The 20234-nt window shown below is 38.9% G+C and overlaps 1 protein-coding gene across 3 annotated transcripts in view; it reads right to left on the minus strand.

Moving 5' to 3' along the window:
* Nucleotides 1–20234, minus strand: part of LOC139733885 (uncharacterized) — a 105964-nt gene that overhangs the window by 65562 nt on the left and 20168 nt on the right. For 2 of the 3 annotated variants that reach the window (XM_071644686.1, XM_071644687.1), the window contains exons 7-12: nucleotides 18964–19172; nucleotides 15767–15911; nucleotides 14720–14845; nucleotides 7097–7302; nucleotides 6438–6585; nucleotides 3939–4064 (exon numbers count right to left, since the gene is read on the minus strand). In XM_071644686.1, coding sequence (XP_071500787.1) covers nucleotides 3939–4064; nucleotides 6438–6585; nucleotides 7097–7302; nucleotides 14720–14845; nucleotides 15767–15911; nucleotides 18964–19172 — 960 coding nt within the window. Of the gene's footprint in view, nucleotides 1–3938; nucleotides 4065–6437; nucleotides 6586–7096; nucleotides 7303–14719; nucleotides 14846–15766; nucleotides 15912–18963; nucleotides 19177–20234 lie in introns of all 3 variants that reach the window. The other variant, XM_071644688.1, reaches the window with a different exon arrangement.

Raw genomic sequence — 20234 nt, forward strand, 5'->3', positions numbered from 1 at the left:
GGAGTGGTTCATGAGTTATTTATCAAATAGATCCCAATTTGTACATGTCAACGGCTCTGACTCTCAAAATAAAAAAAAAAATACATGTGGTGTTCCACAAGGGAGCTTACTAGGCCCATTGTTATTCATTATTTATATCAATAATTTTCATAGATCCTCGGAGAAACTATCACTCTTATTATTCGCGGATGATTCTAACCTTTCTTTCCCCACCCTGACCCAAATATCTTAACAAGAACAGTAAATGAAGAATTGTGAAAGGTCATACAATGGATATACGCAAATAAATTGTCATTAAATATCCAAAAAACAAAATTTATGATTTTTAGTAACTGTTTAGATAGCCTCCCAGGCAATATAACATTTGATACTACTCCCCTAGAAGAAGTTTCTTCTTTTAAATTTCTTGGTGTTTACGTTGATAACAAGCTTTCATGGAGGAATCATATTGATAACATATGTACAACTATTTCACGTAACAATAGTGTAATGAACAGATTAAAATATTATCTTCCTTCATCTGCATTATTAACTCTTTATTCTACTTTGATACTACCTTATTTACATAACGGGATCCTTGCTTGGGGTAATACATATCAGACATTACTTGATAAACTTTTTTTTTATTGCAAAAGAAAGCGCTCAGAATTGTGACCGTGCACCTCAAAACGAACATAAAGTCGCACACACTGATTTTGCGTGAGGACTGAAAATAAGTGAAATGGGTCAACATAGACGAACTTGACTTTTTCATATTTTCTGAAAGAGCGGGTCTTCTTTTACATTATGCTAAAATTTGGTATCATAAAAACGGGCAGGAAAGTGTGTTTTTTAGCAGTTTATCTTGAACATTTTTGGTAGAACAGTGTGATTAGGTTTGTCTTTAGAATCCCTTTTTAATTTCTAAAAACCTTGTCCACACTCTTCATTTTCAACTCTGATAACTTTTGAAAGGATAGTGCTTCTGCTTTGAAAGTTGGCATTGATTATGGAAAGAATGTGTTAAGGAGGCATGCGTACCTTCAGTTTCATCTGACAATTCCTTCATTGTTGTTACTCTTGTGGTTTACTTCCTGTTTTTTGTCCCATTCATCGCACAGCCAGCACGGTTTGGTAAAGATTGAGCGCTTGAATAGACACTGCACTTCAGAGCCTCTTTTCTCAGTTAACACTTTTCTTGAGTTTGTGCTTTCTTTCCAATATTTAGACAGGTTAGGAGAGTCCATTTCATTTGAGTTATACATCATTTTAAAGCCTAAAGTCTTCTTTTTCAAAATATAGTCTTAACTAAAAATTCATGTCTGGCGACTTTTTGTTTGTTTTGAGGTGCAGGGTCACAATTGTGTTTAACATACATACCCGAGAGCATACAGATGCTTTGTTTTTTTTTTAACCAAAAACTAGAAATGTCGCTACAGCGACTGGTTATACCCCCGCCAAACAACATTTCATAAGCTTTGGTCAAAACAACATTTCATAAGCTTTGGTCAAAAAACTGAGGAAGTAGTTAAATCCGCAAGATCTTTCCTTGATCTTCTGCCATTGATATGCCGTTACCATGGCAACGTACTTTCGGGTACTGTCGAAAAATGCGTCTTGCACATCTACAACCAAAGGCACACATCTGTACCAAGTTTCATGGAAATTGGGCAAAAACTGAGGAAGTAGTTTGCAACACAAACTTTTCCATCATTTTGGCTCATAATATGTGAGCTGTTACCATGGCAACATACTTTTTGTCACTGTCAAGAAATGTGTCATGCTGACCTATATCCTAAGACAAACATTCAATATGAATTCCATGAGAATTGGAAGAACACTGATGAAGCAGTTTTGCCATGAAGTATTTTGCCCTATATTTTACCAATAACATGCCGTTACCATGGCAACGCACTTTTTGCCACTGCGGAAATATGTGTCTTGCACATTAACATATTCAGATGAACATCTGTACCTAATTTCATAAAAATTGATCAAAAACTGTGGGAGGAGTTCGCGACGCAAGATTTGTACCCATTTTTGCCCATAATATGCCGTTACCATGGCAACGTACTTTTGGGTACTGTCAAAAAATACGTCTTGCACATCTACAACCCAAGGCACACATCTGTGCCAAGTTTTATGGGAGTCGGTTGAAAACTGAGGAAGTAGTTCGCGACGCAAGATTTGCAACGGACCGACCGCCCGACCGACCGCCCGACCGACCGCCCGACCGACCGACCGCCCGACCGACCACCCGACCGCCCGACCGACCGACCGTCCGCTGATTCCTATATGCCCCCTTCAAACTTCGTTTGGCGGGGGTATAAATATTAAAAATAAAAGTTTTGTATGTGTTTCAACTTGGCCAGTTCATGTTTAATTATAATAGCATTTTTTTACCCAAAATAATTCACGACTCATTTCATCGAAACAGTCATGTACATAACTATCCCACGCAAAGATCCGATGAATTCCATCTTCCATTAATGAGAACCGCACATGCCCAAAATACATTCCTTTTTACTCCGCCCAGACTTTGGAATAATCTAGAAAATACTTAAAGATTCCCCCAAATTCATCACATTTAAATACAAATTCAGAAAATACCTACTCTCTATTTATAATTTTAGATAATCCTAATGGTTTTAATTCATGCTTCAGCTTTCACCTGTCCTGATGTCGCAGCACTTGGCGTGTTCTGCAGGCAGACCTCACTTCTTTCTTTCTTCTCTCCTCCTCCTTTCCTGTCCTTTGTTCTTCATAGACTTGTATTGTTATCGTCTTCTCTCTTCTCAGTACTGTCTCGCGTCTTATATGTTTGAGGGTAATTGAATGTGTGTACGAGTGTGTTGTCCTTGTCATATTTTCCCGGTACACGCGGTTCAATGAACAGTGTCCGGGCATTAGCATTGATACTTTATTATAATTATATATTTTTCCCCGACCTGCGTATCTTAAAATGATTATATGTATATTTCTACAGATGATTTAAATAATCTATATTAGATATAATAGTTATAAAGAATATTGAATAATACATTGTTTATTTATTAACTATCTAGCGATCCACGTCCCACAAGCTTTGCTCTTTAGTGGATCACTATTTTCCATAATCGAATTTATTTTCCGCATGCCCACGAAGTATATATGCATTGTTTTTCCTAATTATTGTTGTTGTTATATAACTTATCTTGTATATTACATGGATCTTTTGCAAATGTTTAAACAATTATTATTTCATGACATGTATACTTTGTACTATGTTTTTGATTTTCGTTGATTGGAAATAAACTATGATTGAATTGAAATTGAATTGAATTGATTCAAGTTTTGGATCTGATACTGTCCCTACCTGTCTACAGAGTGACTTCATCCAACCGTTAAGCCAAATTGTGCTTTTTGCACATTCTGTATCATAGTAAAAGTCGTATCAGAGCAATTAACCCCAGGACAATTACCCTCCCCCCCCCCCCCCAGACAAATACTGGTTAGTGATAAGGTCATAACAAAGATTAGGTTTAGCGTTATGGTTAGAGTTTGGGTTAGCATTAAGGTTAGCTTTAGGGTTGGAGTTTGGGTTAGGGTTAGGGGTAATGTTCCTAGTTGCAGTAACAATATTATATTCAAATACATGGAATGAAATAAAGAAAGAAAGAAAGAAAAATACAAGATCAGGCATCAGAATATAGTCTTGAATTCAGAAATTCAGAAAAAAAATACTATTCAAGTCTTGTCTTTGTGAAGTTGAGGATAACGTTGAGGATAAAATTACGGGAAAAACGTTAAAAAAAGAAGAAATATAATGAACAAGTACACACACACACACACACACACACACACACAACAAGTGTCCTTCTTGCTTAAATTTCGCCGAGAATAGAATGTAAAAGACACAAAATAAGTCTACTCTATACATCAGAAGAACAAAGAGAATGATATATTGACATTGGATTTACTTGCAGCTTGGTGAAGCCTGGCTCTGCTGACACAATGATTCGCACTGTAGCATGTACTCGAAGACAGCATGGCGTCCGTGATCCTTCCGCTTTCCATACCGAGCTTAATGGGTTCGAAGCGTTGACCTGCGGGCACAAAGGTAACAAAATTATACGGAACAAGCCCCAACCAGCTACCAACGACACTTCAAAACTTACGTTATATCATCGTATATTGATACATTTATTTCATTGAACCAATCTGCGATGTAATTACGTGAATGCAAAAGTTATGTAATTAGGGCTACAATATGACAGTTTTGTGGTTTTGTGGTTGTATGATAGAAGGTAAAGGTTGAAATTATCAAACACATACACAAGCTAGAAAAGTAAAACAATTCACGAAATAACAGTTAAAATTCAACCAAGCTCCGTCGTTGCACAATTTTCTTTATAGATTACCACAGACGGCTAATACGCAGTAAGTGATTATTAATTGGTAAATAATGTTAGGTAAAATTTTTATATGTTTGGCCTAATTCAGAATTACTGTTTGCAAGGAATTGTCCCAAAACGACATCTTGAAATAAGTACATGTATCATATTGTGCCCTCTTCCTAGTAAAAGAACAAAAGTACAGGTACATCAGTTCTTTTTTTATTTATTTATTCATTTATTTTTTTTTTTTTTGGGGAGGGGGAAGTGCCATTTTCCTTTTGACAGAAAGCCATTTTTATACTATTTTGGGTCAGTACCTACTCTTGGCAATTCACTCACCAAAGTCCCTCCCCCCCCCCCCCCCCCCACTGTGAATGTAACTGGCTACCACGCCCCCTCCCCCCTCCCTACACACAAACACTCATCCCACAAGGCAATATCAGTATAAATCCTAGGCCATTTTGTATGCGTGTAATTATCATGTATAGGCTTATCATATATGTTGGATTTTATAAAACAAAGAGTTTGAATTACTACGAAAACCGATATGGCAATTTTTAACAACATGATATATATTTGATATTTAAGGGGCTGAATATTGAAATATACATGATGATTTTATATCTTTACGTTTTTTGTTCATACAAGCGCACTTTCGTTGAAACACATACATTTCTCTCTGCTTGGTGATAACCTTTCTTGAAAAATAACAAACACGGACTGAAATTAAAAAAAAATGGAAGTAGCTTTCTATCTGCGTTTGAATGTTTACATGTATTTACTCATTTCCACATTTCCACATAACTTTTTAAACCTATTGATATTTTTCACTTTTCTGTGAAAGTGCGCTTCCTAATTCGTTGTTATTTTAATTCCTTTTTAATGGATTGGGTTGATTCAATTTTGGGAAGGTATATAAGAGTTTGTTCGCAGAAACCGATAAGTCAGTTTTTGAAGATTTTGAAGTACGTTCTCTGTCATAAAGCACAAAATGACACCTTTTAAATGATATATTGGTCAATACATATGTGACCCTGCACCTCAAAACAAACAAAAAGTCGCCAGACACGAATTTTTAGTTAAGACCATAAAATTCTGAAAGAGCAGACTTTTAAGCTTTAAAATGATGTATAACTTAAATCAAATGGACTCTCCTAACCTATATAAATATTGGAAAGAAAGCACAAACTCAGGAAAAGTGTGAACTGAGAAAAGAGGCTCTGAAGTACGGTGTCTATTCAAGCGCTTAATCTTTACCAAACCGTGCTGGCTGTGCGATGAATGGGACAAAAAACGGGAAGTATACCACCAGAGTAACAACAATGAAGGGATTATTAGGTTAAACTGAAATTAAGCATGCCTCATTAACACATTCTGTCCTTAATTAATGCCAACTTTCAAAGCAGTAGCACTATCCTTTCAAAAGTTATTAGAGTTGAAAGTGAAGAATGTGGACAAGTTTTTTCAGAAATGAAAAAGAGATTCTAAAGACACACCTAATCACACTATTCTACCAAAAATGTTCGAGATAAACTGCTAAAAAAACACACTTTCCTGCCCGTTTTATGATGCCAAATTTTAGCATAATGTAAAAGAAGACCCGCTCTTTAAGAAAATATGATAAAGTCAAGTTCGGCTAGGTTGACCCATTTCACTTATTTTCAGTCCTCACGCAAAATCAGTGTGTGCGACTTTATGTTCGTTTTGAGGTGCACAGTCACATATAAAGGGACATTTGTGAAGTTATGGTCAAAAGAAGCAAGAATTTTCTTATTATTCTCTTTATTTTTCTTGACCTTTAATCGCAAATATCTTCATTTGGCAAATATGGACTTATCGGTTTTTGCAAACAAACTCTTCATATATCATTTCAAAGCCTAAATTACATTCATATGATACGTACTCTAATATGAATTCATTTCAACATTTAGGTGGTCTAATGTATGTGCGCCTGTGTAGTTGAAGTTCAATTATGAAAGAACACTTCTATGAAACAGTGAGAGAGCAGAGTTCTTGAAGTTTTCTATGATACAAATGTATGTATTTCTTGCAGTTTTATGACCTGCAACTTTTTCCCATTACCTGCGACAGGCCCCTTGCCTAGTAATTCAAACCGCATACTGATTTGATTGTGCCAAGTTACTGGGAGAATGCGGACAAATCGGGCCAGAACCGATCTCGCAAAGCGGTTTGTTCTCTTCGTAGAGCGATCTGCCATGGTTGTGAATGTCTATTAAAAAAATAATACAGTGAGGGTCATTTCCTTGCAAGAACATACTGAAATCAAAGAATGCGATAGGCCTTTATTTAAGAAGTGTCCGAAATGAGAAGCGTTAGAACGTAACAGCAAACTTTCACGTGATCTTAGGCGTCAGTTCAAAAAAAAAAAACATACTTTTAACATGAAACGTACAAAACACCGGCGAGTAGGCTTACTAAACCACTTTATCTTTGTTGGTTGTTGTTTTTTCAACATTGATAATATAGTCTCCCTCTCTTACACACACACACACTCTCTCTACCTCACACACACACACACACATGCAAATGCACCCAGTAAACGAAATTATACAGAGTCACAGACAAGTGGCGAAGTCTGTGATCTTTCCAAATGTCGAATTTTGAGGTAATGTACTACAAGACACTATTCGTATCCGAAACTAATGAGACAGGACAAAACAAAAAAAGAATGGAAAAAAAAGAAAGAGAGAAAGAAAGGAAACACTAGGTCACAAACGTACCTTTTTATCTCCATTGCAGTCCCGGATAGGGGTGAAAGTATTTCCATCCTCGCTGTAGGAAACGTTATAAGTTCTTATCCAATGACTCCATTCCTGCCGACCCTGTGATATGATACCCGTCACCAGGTAAAACCTGTTCAGGTCCACTTGGATCCATTGATTTTCATCACTGACTTGGGCGCACCAAGCACCACTCTTTCCACCACCTGTTGTACAAAAAAAAAAAGGCAAAATGAGCAGGGACGCTAATTCATAAGTCAAAAAATAAGAAAAAGAACAAAACAGGAAAAAGAAAAAAATCACACACACACACACACACACACACAATCATCGGCGATATCATGTTAAAAAAACAAAACAAAAACAAACCCTTGGGTTTCACGAATGGACTAGGTCCCTATGCCAGTTTGAGAACAGTTAACATAACCTGCTCATCAGCAAAGACAGATACAGTCAAGGATTTCTCACGACGCGAGTGTGTTTTTCATTTTGCTATTCAAGATACAATTTATTATATGTGACCCTGCCCCTCAAAACAAACAAAAAGTCGCCAGACATGAATTTTTAGTTAAGACCATATTCTGAAAGAGCTTTAAAATGAAAAAAGGAAAAGTGTGAACTGAGAAAAGAGGCTCTGAAGTACAGTGTCTATTCAAGCGCTTAATCTTTACCAAACCGTGCTGGCTGTGCGATGAATGGGACAAAAAACAGGAAGTAAACCACCAGAGTAACAACAATGAAGGGATTATCAGATGAAAATGAAATTGAATATGCCTCATTAACACATTCTGTCCATAATTAATGCCAACTTTCAAAGCAGTAGCACTATACTTGCAAAAGCTATTAGAGTTGAATGTGAAGAGTGTGGACAAGGTTTTTCAGAAATGAAAAAGGGATTCCAAAGACACACGTAATCACGCTATTCTACCAAAAATGTTCTAGATAAACTGCTAAAAAACCCCACTTTCCTGCCCATTTTATGATACCAAATTTTAGCATGATGTAAAAGAAGACCCGCTCTTTCAGAAAATATGAAAAAGTCAAGTTCGGCTAGGTTGACCCATTTCACTTATTTTCAGTCCTCACGCAAAATCAGTGTGTGCGACTTTATGTTCGTTTTGAGGTGCACGGTCACATATATACCTTTAGTGGCATCGGTCACGTCTGAGTAGTATTTTTGCCAATACTTTGAACTATCAACATTTATACCAATCATCATAATTACTTTTTTACATAAAATATCACTATAGCTATCCTTATCGCCATTTGCGGTATGATAATTCAGTTACCGCAATCGTCACCAACATCATCATGGTAGTTGTATCTGTACATGTACTATATTTTCCAAAATATTGTTTGCAAATAAAATTATATGTGTATTTGCTTTGTGGCATTTCACCTTCTCGTAGAAATCGGCTATACTACTTTGCAATTAGTTTGTATTATTTGAGTACGGAAACAAATAAATGAAATCATCGCTGCCAATATTCTGTGTGTACTCCACCATTTATATCACGTCTGTTAAGATCATTCTTTTGATATGAAGTTTATCTAAGCCTAAAGTTTAAAGTTTGGAATTTCTTTAAGATTAAAGTTTAATCATGGCCTATTCATGGTAGATCCTTCTGTCATCTGCGGGGACGAGAACCAGCTTGGTTACCCCCGAAGCCGCATTGTGCAAACAGAAATTTGCAGTTTGCAATATGTCTTTTCTTCAAGAAAGTAACTTTAGTAGCTCGATATCTTCTAGATTTCGAAAAGAGAAATATAGGTTTTCCCGGTCAAATTCATACTTTTGTTATTCAAGTTCCTATTCCGAGCATTCGATTTCACGCATTTCATGCTCGCAGCACTGAATGAGCAATCAAATTCAAGATTCGGTCATTCGAATTCCTTGTCAGAGCATTCAAATTTAGGAGAGGAACATGCATTTCAGCAATGGGCATTCAAACACTGTCAAATCCATGTAAAGCTGACGAAGGAATTTCGTTGGTTATTCAAATTCGTGAGCAGGCAAGTATGTTCCAAATAACCGCATTAAATATAAAAGAAGTCCTGAATTAGTTAGTTTGAATATATTGGGATTTAAGATGAAGATTATTCATCATGCTGTGGAGGTCGACCTGTTCACTGAAAAATTTGAACTCGGGCTTCACGAAAAGGAATATACAGGCACATGTCGGATAGGCCATAAAATGGAGGTCCCATGTGTGAGAGAGTCACAACTCATGCGCGTAAAAGACCCCACCTCATTTATTCATCGCAAAGAGAAGGGTGTTTAACCCGGTGAAGTGGTTCAAACTGACATCCAACTGGACCCCATGGAAGATCAGCCACTTCTTAGATGGGAAATGAAATAAAAAAAAAACAAACATTTGACACTGTATAGGCCTTCAGACGATCATAATACGGAAGGATGGTTGACACCTTCGGGGGAAAAATGGACTACATTAAAACCCATAACATGTACATTGCATCCGGTCTTGTTTGTTGTTTATTTTTATCTCATTGGTTCACTGCGGGACTGCGGGACTATGCGAGATCATTGTGTGTCAGTTTGTCTTTAAAATTATGCATTGCCAATATTTGGTTAGTGTTAGGGCGTTGTCAGCATGCAGTATCATCAAGACATTTGATTAGATTGTCGTTGTGCTGTTTGGATGCACTGCTGATTGGACCTTACAATTAAAAAATCATTGAGATGAAAAACAAAGAATACATTTACATAGAGCAATGCAACGGCGTAGCCAGGATTTCTTCTTTAGGGGGGGGGGGGGGGGCTGTTAGTGTGCGGAGGAGCGAAACAACCGAGCCCGAGCGAGCGGAGCGAGCGAGGGGGGGGGGGGGGTGGGAGGGGGGTTTTCCCCCTCCCACGGTGAGAACCTTTTTGCATTTTGATGTTGTAAATGGTGCAATTTGATGCATGTTTTTGCGCGTTTCATCGACGTGAAACAGTCCCACTTGTTTAAGGTAGCAGTTTATTTTGATGTAGATTATTATTGAACAATTTGTCTATAAAATGGTATAATGTAAATGCACTTCTTGTATTGATTCTTTTCACTGAATATCATGAACGCGACTGAACCCGAGCGAGCGGAGCGAGCGAGGGGGGGGGGAGGGGAGGGTGTGGGAGGGGGTGTCCCCCCTCCCACGGTAAGAACTTTCCGCATTTTGATGTTGCAAATGGTGCAATTTGATGCATGTTTTTGCGCGTTTTATCGACGTGAAACAGTCCCACTTGTTCAAGGTAGCAGTATATTTTAGTGTAGATTATTATTGAACAATCTGCCTATAATATGGTATAATTTAAATACACTTCTTGTATTAATTCTTTTCACTGAATATCATGAACGCAACTGAACCTGAATGAGCGAAGCGAGCGAAGGGGGAGGGAAGAGTGTCCCACGGTGAGAACTTTTTGCATTTTGATGTTGCAAATGGTGCAATTTGATACATGTTTTTGCGTGTTTTAACGAGTTGAAACAGTCCCACTTGTTTAAGGTTGCAGTATATTTTGATGTAGGTTATCATTGAACAATTCGCCTATAATATGTGACCGTGCACCTCAAAACGAACATAAAGTCGCAGACACTGATTTTGCCTGAGGACTGAAAACAAGTGAAATGGGTCAACCTAGCCGAACTTGACTTTTTCATATTTTCTGAAAGAGCGGGTCTTCTTTTACATTATGCTAAAACTTGGTATCATAAAACGGGCAGGAAAGTGTGTTTTTTTAGCAGTTTATCTTGAACATTTTTGGTAAAATAGTGTGATTAGGTGTGTCTTTAGAATCCCTGAAAAACCTTGTCCACACTTTTCACTTTCAACTCTAATAACTTTTGATAGGATAGTGCTACTGCTTTGAAAGTTCGCATTAAGTATGAACAGAATGAGTTAATAAAGCATGCTTAATTTCAGTTTAATCTGGTAATCCCTTCATTGTTGTTACTCTGGTGGTTTACTTCCTGTTTTTTGTCCCATTCATCGCACAGCCAGCACGGTTTGATAAAGATTAAGCGCTTGAATAGACACTGTACTTCAGAGCCTCTTTTCTCAGTTCACACTTTTCCTGAGTTTGTGCTTTCTTTCCAATATTTAGATAGGTTAGGAGAGTCCATTTGATTTGAGTTATACATCATTTTAAAGCTTAAAGTCTGTTCTTTCAGAATATGGTCTTAACTAAAAATTCATGTCTGGCGACTTTTTGTTTGTTTTGAGGTGCAGGGTCACATATGGTATGATTTAAATACACTTCTTGTATTAACTCTTTTCACTGAATACCATGAACGCGACTGAACCCAAGCGAGCGGAGCAAGCGAGGGGGAGGGGAGGGTGTGGGAGGGGGTGTCCCCCCTCCCACGGTAAGAACTTTCTGCATTTTGATGTTGCAAATGGTGCAATTTGATGCATGTTTTTGCGCGTTTTATCGACGTGAAACAGTCCCACTTGTTCAAGGTAGCAGTATATTTTAGTGTAGATTATTATTGAACAATCTGCCTATAATATGGTATAATTTAAATACACTTCTTGTATTAATTCTTTTCACTGAATATCGTGAACGCAACTGAACCTGAATGAGCGAAGCGAGCGAAGGGTGAGGGAAGAGTGTCCCACGGTGAGAACTTTTTGCGTTTTGATGTTGCAAATGGTGCAATTTGATACATGTTTTTGCGTGTTTTAACGAGTTGAAACAGTCCCACTTGTTTAAGGTTGCAGTATATTTTGATGTAGGTTATCATTGAACAATTCGCCTATAATATGGTATGATTTAAATACACTTCTTGTATTAACTCTTTTCACTGAATATCATGAACGCGACTGAACCCAAGCGAGCGGAGCAAGCGAGGGGGAGGGGAGGGTGTGGGGGGGGGGGTGTCCCCCCTCCCACGGTAAGAACTTTTTACATTTTGATGTTGCAAATGGTGCAATTTCATGCATGTTTTTGCGCGTTGTATCGACGTGAAACAGTAATACTTGTTTAAGGTAGCAGTATGTTTTGATGTAGATTATCATTGAACAATTTGCCTATAAAATGGTATCATTTAAATAATCTTCTTGTATTAATTCTTTTCACTGAATATCATGAATGCGACTGAACCCGAGCGAGCGAAGCGAGCGAAGGGGGAGGGGAGGGTGTGGTAGGGGGTGTCCCCCCTCCCACGGTAAGAACTTTTTGCATTTTGACGTTGCAAATGGTGTAATTTGATGCCTGTTTTTGCGTGTTTTAACGAGTTGAAACAGTCCCACTTGTTTAAGGTTGCAGTATATTTCAGTGTAGATTATTATTGAACAAATTGCCTATAAAATGGTATCATTTAAATAATCTTCTTGTATTTATTCTTACACTGAATATCATGAACGCTGTCTGTTCAGCAATCAAACAGCAAAAGCATGCACACGAGGGTGTAGATAGGGGCATATCCCCTCCCACACGAAGGTGATCTTGCGTTTTCAGACCTGAAATCAGCGATCTGGTGCAAATTTTTGGTGCAATACTTTTTCATCGAAGTGTTAAAATCACGGAATTTAGCTCTTATTCCGAATGTGCACCATCTGTGTGTATGTATAAAGTCTTGTGAGGTAGAGCTTTGGTGAAGGGGGATTCCCCCGTTTTAAGAATTGAAATAAAGCGATCTGGGTATAGCCACAGTCTACTTCTATCCATGGTGGAAGGGGGGGGGGGGGGGTAGGGGCGGGCGAGCAGGGAGAAGGCGTGGGCGAGTGTTATCTCCACCCTTCCCTTCCGATGGAGCCTTTGCCTTTTTAAGGTTGAAATTGAGATATCTCGTATACACATATTTAATGGAATCAACATTTGGGAAATCACAACAACAAAAAACTACGGGGGGGGGGGGGACTGCGGGAGGAAAGGGTCGATTGAAAGGGGAAATTCCCCTTATACATGAGGGAACCTTCAGTTTTCGGAATATAAGCGATAAGTCTTGTGCACTCAAAATTATTCAGAATTTTTTTGTAAATCTAAAAAGTGTACTAGGGAAAGAGGCACAGAGGGGGAGGGTTTGGGAGGGGGATACCCCTCTCCCAAGCACGAGAGATTTTGCATATTTTAAATTGAAATTCAACGATCTGGTGCACACTTTGAGTGAAATATTCACAAAAATATTTTATTTGATGAAAGGTTGCAAAGGAGACCCGCTTCATGTGCATGCAAATAGTATACACGCATTTTTTTTCCGCCTCCCAAATCCCCGGTCCAAATCTTAGGGGGGGGGGGGGCGACCGCCCCATCGCCCCCCTCTGGCTACGGAATGTAGAACCTTTATACAATCATAATTACACTATACACGACTAAAGAAGGCTATACTTATTATTTACGCCTTCATTGGTCGTGTATGCCCTTCCTCCTTTCTGAACAAATCTACTCCATTTTCCTCGTTAAATTGATAGCACGAAGTAGGAACTTGATCGCCTGAAAATGAAATTGAACGCTCCAAACAAGCTCATTGGGACTATCGCATGACTATCGCGTGAATTTTAATGCACGAGTAGGAATTGCAATGATTGCATATGGACGTTGAACGCCCAAGCGTATAATTATTTGATTTGACGAAAACGAAATGGAACTCCCATAAATGAAATTGATCGCGCGGATTCTGCATTTGTTTGCCCGAATATTTTTGCGCGCGTGCGCTGTGTGACTTTGAATGCACATTAATGAATCGGAATGACACAAGTATGAAATTGACCAGGAAAACCTACATCAAAAAGTAAATCCCTAAGTTTGGACATTTCAGAGGGAGAGGTTCGTGTTTTTTTTCTGAGTCAAACGAAATTAGATCATTTCACCCTAGAGATGCTTCCTGTCGAAAATGTCGAAAATCAGTGATGGAGTTTTCAAGAAACTGAAGAGAGGTTGATACAGTGCTTATTTGCTATTGACCTATGATCTCTAGAGGTAGCACGATTCGAGTTGAAGACACTGAATTACCAATTTGCGGGATGCAGAGTGCGCTTATAGACCCTATATACTCAATCTGAATGCAAAATCAGCTTTGAAACTATAATCCAAAACGCCGTTTCCTATGGTTGTGTGTGGGGGGGGGGGGGGGGAGAGGGGGAGGGGGGGAGGATATGGTTTACCTTCATTTTCTTCACACTCGAGATTCTAAAAGAGCCGATTTCCCGAACATGTCGTTGTTACAACGACACTTGAATTCGCGAACACAACGCGAAGTAAACGCGTTTGTAACGCGTTACTCATCATGGCGCAAAAAAGTTCAGCATATAAAGGTGAATCACTCTTATTTTTTTTTTTCATTTCACGGCAAAATAGCAGGTCTGCACATTTTAATTCTTCACATGTTTACATATTTCTTGTTGATGCAAGGTTACAGATCTGCACATTAGTTGTTTGTTATCTTGCATTCGCATGTGCATTTTGTAAAACGTGTGGGCAATTACGGATTTGTGCACATTTTCGCATTTTTGTAAATGAATCATTTTGATATTTCCAGGGCAGCACTTAGCTGGATAACAGAACTGAGATATTATGTTTGATAAATAGAAACATAGAAATACAGGAGAGAGAAAAATGGGGGGGGGGGGGGTTGAGATGAGTAGTGAGCGAATTGTAAATTGAAAGGGACAGTTGTATGAGGCTACCAGCAACAGTGTCCACACGAGCTCGTGCTGGTCCTTGTCTCGCGCTGTATTCACTCGAAGCAGTGATGGCGCTGTCGGGAATTTCACCATCTGCCATACCCAGTGCTTTCTCGGAACCTTCGACCTCTGCAAGAAATTACAAAGGAGTTAAGACGTAATATTTCAACATTAGAGCGCGAACTCACAAAGGTGGTTTTAAATCTAGAACATGGTTTAAATTGAAACCATGGACTAAAATAAGCGTGGATAGGCGTACTTTTGACATGCGCCTATCAATGCGTGTTTACTGGACGTCTGCTGGCGTCAATCCGCCAATCGTATTTACGCAGGAGTAATTTGCACAACCCATGGTCTACATTCAAATCACACCTTCGTGAATTTGACCCTAAATATTAGAAGCAAATACAGCCAAAAAAAAAAATAATAAAACGGGTTGCTGTCAAAATTACTCTTGTCTATAAATGCATGTCGAAAACAAAATGGTCAGATTTGGATGTACTGGGTACGGAGTTTCCGAATTAATAGTGACTATAAGATGAAAAATAAAAATGGTTTCAAAATTCATTACAAATCATTGTGAACGAGGACAATGTCATAACAGTTTCACGTACGAATGCGTTAATGGGTGCTTAAGGAAGCAGACCGTAAGAAGAAATCATGCAAAAATTATACATAGGTTAAATTGGTGAGCAAGTGGTATTGTAATGGGATTATATTGCTACATTACAGGAATATACAAGCATCCTAATGCCATCATGGTTGTTCAGTGTAACATGTCTTGGTCTTTTTTAAACAAAATTGGATTTATATCTGCTGTAGGACGACAATAAGTTCGCACAAATTGTACATAAGACTAAATGATTTGTATTCTAGTACATGGTGAATACAGTCATAATGGTAACCTGTCATATTTTCAATGGCCCAAGGATGTTAGCTAACAATCATCCGTCACCCTGTTGTCGACAAAAGCGGGGCTACGCAATTATCAATAATTACTTTTAGATTTTTCGTCAATTGAAACTGTTTAGGAGTATCAAATGTGCTTACTTGAATACGGTTGACCCAAGACCTCAAACCGCATGCTGATGTGACCAGACCAAGTCAATGGTAAGAAACGAACAAATCTAGCAATGACTGGCTCTGCGAAGTCATTGGTTACTACAGTGTCACGGTCCGAATTTCCAGTGAACGTCTGCAAGAAAACATGATTATAATCATGTTAGCCGTATTAAAAAACAAAACAAACATACACTACAAGCAAACAGCAAAGAATGTTTGATAACATGAACTCAAAGAGAAGAAAGTGCATGCGGGCGAATGCGAAAGGGCGGTGAGTTGGCTCAGTCGGTAGCGCGTCTACCTCACGATCACGCGGCCCGGGTTCGAACCCGAGTCTGGACTGAGCATGTTGTGTGTATTAGCATACCGTTCCGTCCCCCTCCCCCATCTACTAGAAAGAGGCAAAACACTCCGACCCTTGGATGGGACATAAAATGGAGGTCCCGTGTATGAACAACTCATGCACGTAAAAAACCCCGCTAAACATTCATTGCAAAGAGCAGGGTGTTTAACCCGGTGAAGTTAGTGGTCCCACCTCATATCCAACTGGACCCCATGGAAGACCAGCTTAACAGAGCTGAATAGGGAATATCCAGCCATCTTCTCAGATGGAAATGAACAAACAAACAAACAAACAGACATTTAAACTTGTTGGAAGGAGGTACTGATAGTAAACGCGATATCAAGACAGACATACTCAGGCACGTCACTGCTAGTGCGTTGTACATTTTAACCCGCACGTACAAACGTAATGCATGTCTTATATACTCGTTAAAATGTGCAATATTTCTGCGTTTCTACACTCCCAATGACCGGATGAGAACATTCATTTTATAACAATTTGCAATGAACACAATTGTGGCATGTTTTCCAACCGATAACTCAAAAATCTGTTTATCTGGTAATACAATGTGGTCGTTTCTATTTCCCACGTTTTTATTGTAAATTCGTACGTTTTTCTTGTGTTTGTTTTAATCGAATTCAGCCAAGAAGATTCAATTCAATTTATGTCACATCTCTTCAAAATGCACAAACATAGACATGAAGAGTTTGTTCGCAAAGACCGATAAGTCCATTTTTGAAGATTTTGAAGTACGATCTCTGTCAGAAAGTACAAAATAATACCTTTTAACCCGTTGAGGACGAGTTCCTAGAAAGTATACTCGGGCAAGTGTCTATGCATGCCGTCAATCCCTCGTTTGAGGCGAGTCCCCAACTGGGGAATACCCAAAGTGGGGTGCGTATATTTGTCGTTTGGGAGTTGGGAGTCGAAGTACTTGTCCATTGCAAATAAGCTTTCTGCTCAGGCGTGACAAACCTGGAGGCCAAGCCAGGGTTTGATGACTCCAGCAGCTGTCGTATTACGTAAGAGCATGATAAGGATATCTGCCTGTGGCAGACCATTCAAAGTGAACTCAATTTTCTCTATCCTTTTTAAAGTTTTCAATTTTATATTCTATTGAGAAATTCTATGGTCATCCATTTTACATTTCGAACGAAAAAAATTGACCCGTAAATAACGAAAATACAGGAATAAGAAGGAGAGCATTGCCAGTTTGCCGGTGCTATTTGGCAGTGAGTTACAACGGGGAGGTGAGACTACTCCCTGGTTACAATCAGCCTGCTGACTGGATCATTGAGAAAGCAGCTGTCGTATTACGTAAGAGCATGATAAGGATATCTGCCTGTGGCAGACCATTCAAAGTGAACTCAATTTTCTCTATCCTTTCTAAAGTTTTCAATTTTATATTCTATTGAGAAATTCTATGGTCATCCATTTTACATTTCGAACGAAAAAAATTGACCCGTAAATAACGAAAATACAGGAATAAGAAGGAGAGCATTGCCAGTTTGCCGGTGCTGACAATGTGCTATTTGGCAGTGAGTTACAACGGGGAGGTGAGACTACCTCCCTGGTTACAATCAGCCTGCTGACTGGATCATTGAGAAAGCAGCTGTCGTATTACGTAAGAGCATGATAAGGATATCTGCCTGTGGCAGACCATTCAAAGTGAACTCAATTTTCTCTATCCTTTCTAAAGTTTTCAATTTTATATTCTATTGAGAAATTCTATGGTCATCCATTTTACATTTCGAACGAAAAAAATTGACCCGTAAATAACGAAAATACAGGAATAAGAAGGAGAGCATTGCCAGTTTGCCGGTGCTGACAATGTGCTATTTGGCAGTGAGTTACAACGGGGAGGTGAGACTACCTCCCTGGTTACAATCAGCCTGCTGACTGGATCATTGAGAAAGAGAGAGAGGGGGAGAGAGAGAGAGAGAGAGAGGGAGAGCGAGGGGGAGAGAGGGAGGGAGATGGGGGAGGGAGAAGGGGAGAGCAAAATGGAATGACAATAGTTCCGGTCACTACAGTACAGGCATGCTCTGTCTGCATACGCTGAATGTCTACACTCACACACACACACGTACACACACACACGCACCATGGAGCTACATGGCCCATGCCAAAACCAAAACAATCTCCTCCTCTCGCGGTGCCCCCCCCCCTCCTGTGGCGCTGTGGCGATGACTGATGCTTAGATTAGGCCAGGGTCAAGAAACAGGTGTTTTATATCTTTGACTTTAAGTCATTGATTGCCAAGATATGCACTGGCATTATTTACTGGGGTGTAGCCTCTTCAAACGAGAGATTTGCGTCATGGGGAAATGCGTGTTGTAGCAAAATCAAACCGTCTTCAACGGGTTAAATGATATATTTGTCACTACAATAAAGGTGTATTTTTGAAGTTATGATCAAAAGAAGCAAAAAAATTCTCAGTATTCTCTTTACTTTTCTTTACCTTTAATCGCAAATATCTCCATTTGGCAAATATGGACTTATCGGTTGTTGCAAACAAACTCTTCACATATAAGCCTATGTATAATATGTATAATACAGAATATAACACGGAAAACGAAACAAAACATAACAGAATCAGTACAAGGACAGTTACAGTAGAATAATATGAATACAATAAAACAGTAAGAACTGCATCAGATGTGAGGGAATGACGGTGTGAAATAACGACAAGCAAAGCCGCTGGCAAAAGACGCCACCGAAAGATGTTTTCCCCCATTTTGCTGGTACGACAGCTGCCGCCTTCCTATAAGAAAACAAAAATGCATGTTTGCAGTATTTTGGCTTATAATCACCTTTATCTATAGTATGAATGCAATGTTACCTGGGACGTGATCAGTATGCCATTTAATGCCGAAGTCCAGGTTAGGCCATCGAGACTGTACTGAACGGCAAAACTCGTAACCCACTGATCATAGCCGTTTCTTCCCTGAGTCTGCACCCCACCGACGAGATGCAAGGTTCTCAGATCGACCTGGATAAACTGGTTCTGATCATTGGTCTTAGCACTCCAGGCCCCGGTGTATCCTCCCCCTTGATAACAATTCCGGGACAAGAAGATAGTGAAGAAATCTAGCATCACGCCCCTTTCTTGTGTGTGCTAGACGGCATTGGCATTATATTGTAATTTCGTGAGTGATGTTATGTTATCATAGCCATTATCTTACAGTTGATATACCCCATCATATGAGTTACCGTGATAATCCGATTCATGGTAACAGTAGCCTATTAGATAAGCTACAGGCCTAACATTAACTGCAACAATTGTATTGGAAATAGCAATAACATGTAATTGTCAGTGAAAATGATACCACGGATTATTAAAAGGGCTCCGGCAGTGCCACTGACTCCATTCAACATTTGAGTCGAGTGAGTGTATGCTATTAAAGCGTGTGTACAGTTCTAGTAGAGGTGAAGATTTAGCTTTTAACGTTTTGTGAGATATTCAGAAACCACTCTATGAGATGTCAAAGAGCATGCGGTTCTAAGGGGCATCAAAAGTTTATTCGATGAAAATCGGTTTTGAAATGGCTGAGATATCCAAAAACAAGGTGAAACAAAGAGATACTAATAACGTTGGGGCATGTCATCTTTTATTATTAGCACTTTTTGGGATATCTCAGCCATTTGAAAATCAATTTTCATCAAATAAATGCTGAATCCTTCTTAAAATTACATGCTCTTTCATATTTCATAAGAGGCTTTTCATTATCTCACTTAGGAATGTTCAAAACATGAATCCCTACTTCAACCAGTACTGTACAGTCCCTTTAAAGTGTATGCTATTGAAGTGTTTGAATCGCTACTATTGTAGCGGTTCAAACATTCCAAATCAAGAATGAAAGCATCAAATATAGGATTCTATTTAATTTTTTTTCCCCTAGTCATCCTAAACCACATCTGGTATACCAGAAAGGGACCAACTTCAGTGGCTGCAGAGTTTGTTTGTTTGCTTGTGTTTGTGTTTTGTTTTGTTTTGATTTGTTTTGGTTTGATTGTTTTTTGGTTTTGTTTTTTTTTTTTTTGGGGGGGGGGGGGCTGCGGGCTAAATGAGGATGGGGTGAAGGGTCAATACAATCCACAGGTCACCCTTGT

This window comes from Diadema antillarum, unplaced genomic scaffold (genome assembly GCF_040938485.1).
Source record: "Diadema antillarum isolate AM-2024a unplaced genomic scaffold, OU_Dant_1.0 seq00000501_RagTag, whole genome shotgun sequence".
Lineage (NCBI taxonomy): Eukaryota > Metazoa > Echinodermata > Echinoidea > Diadematoida > Diadematidae > Diadema > Diadema antillarum.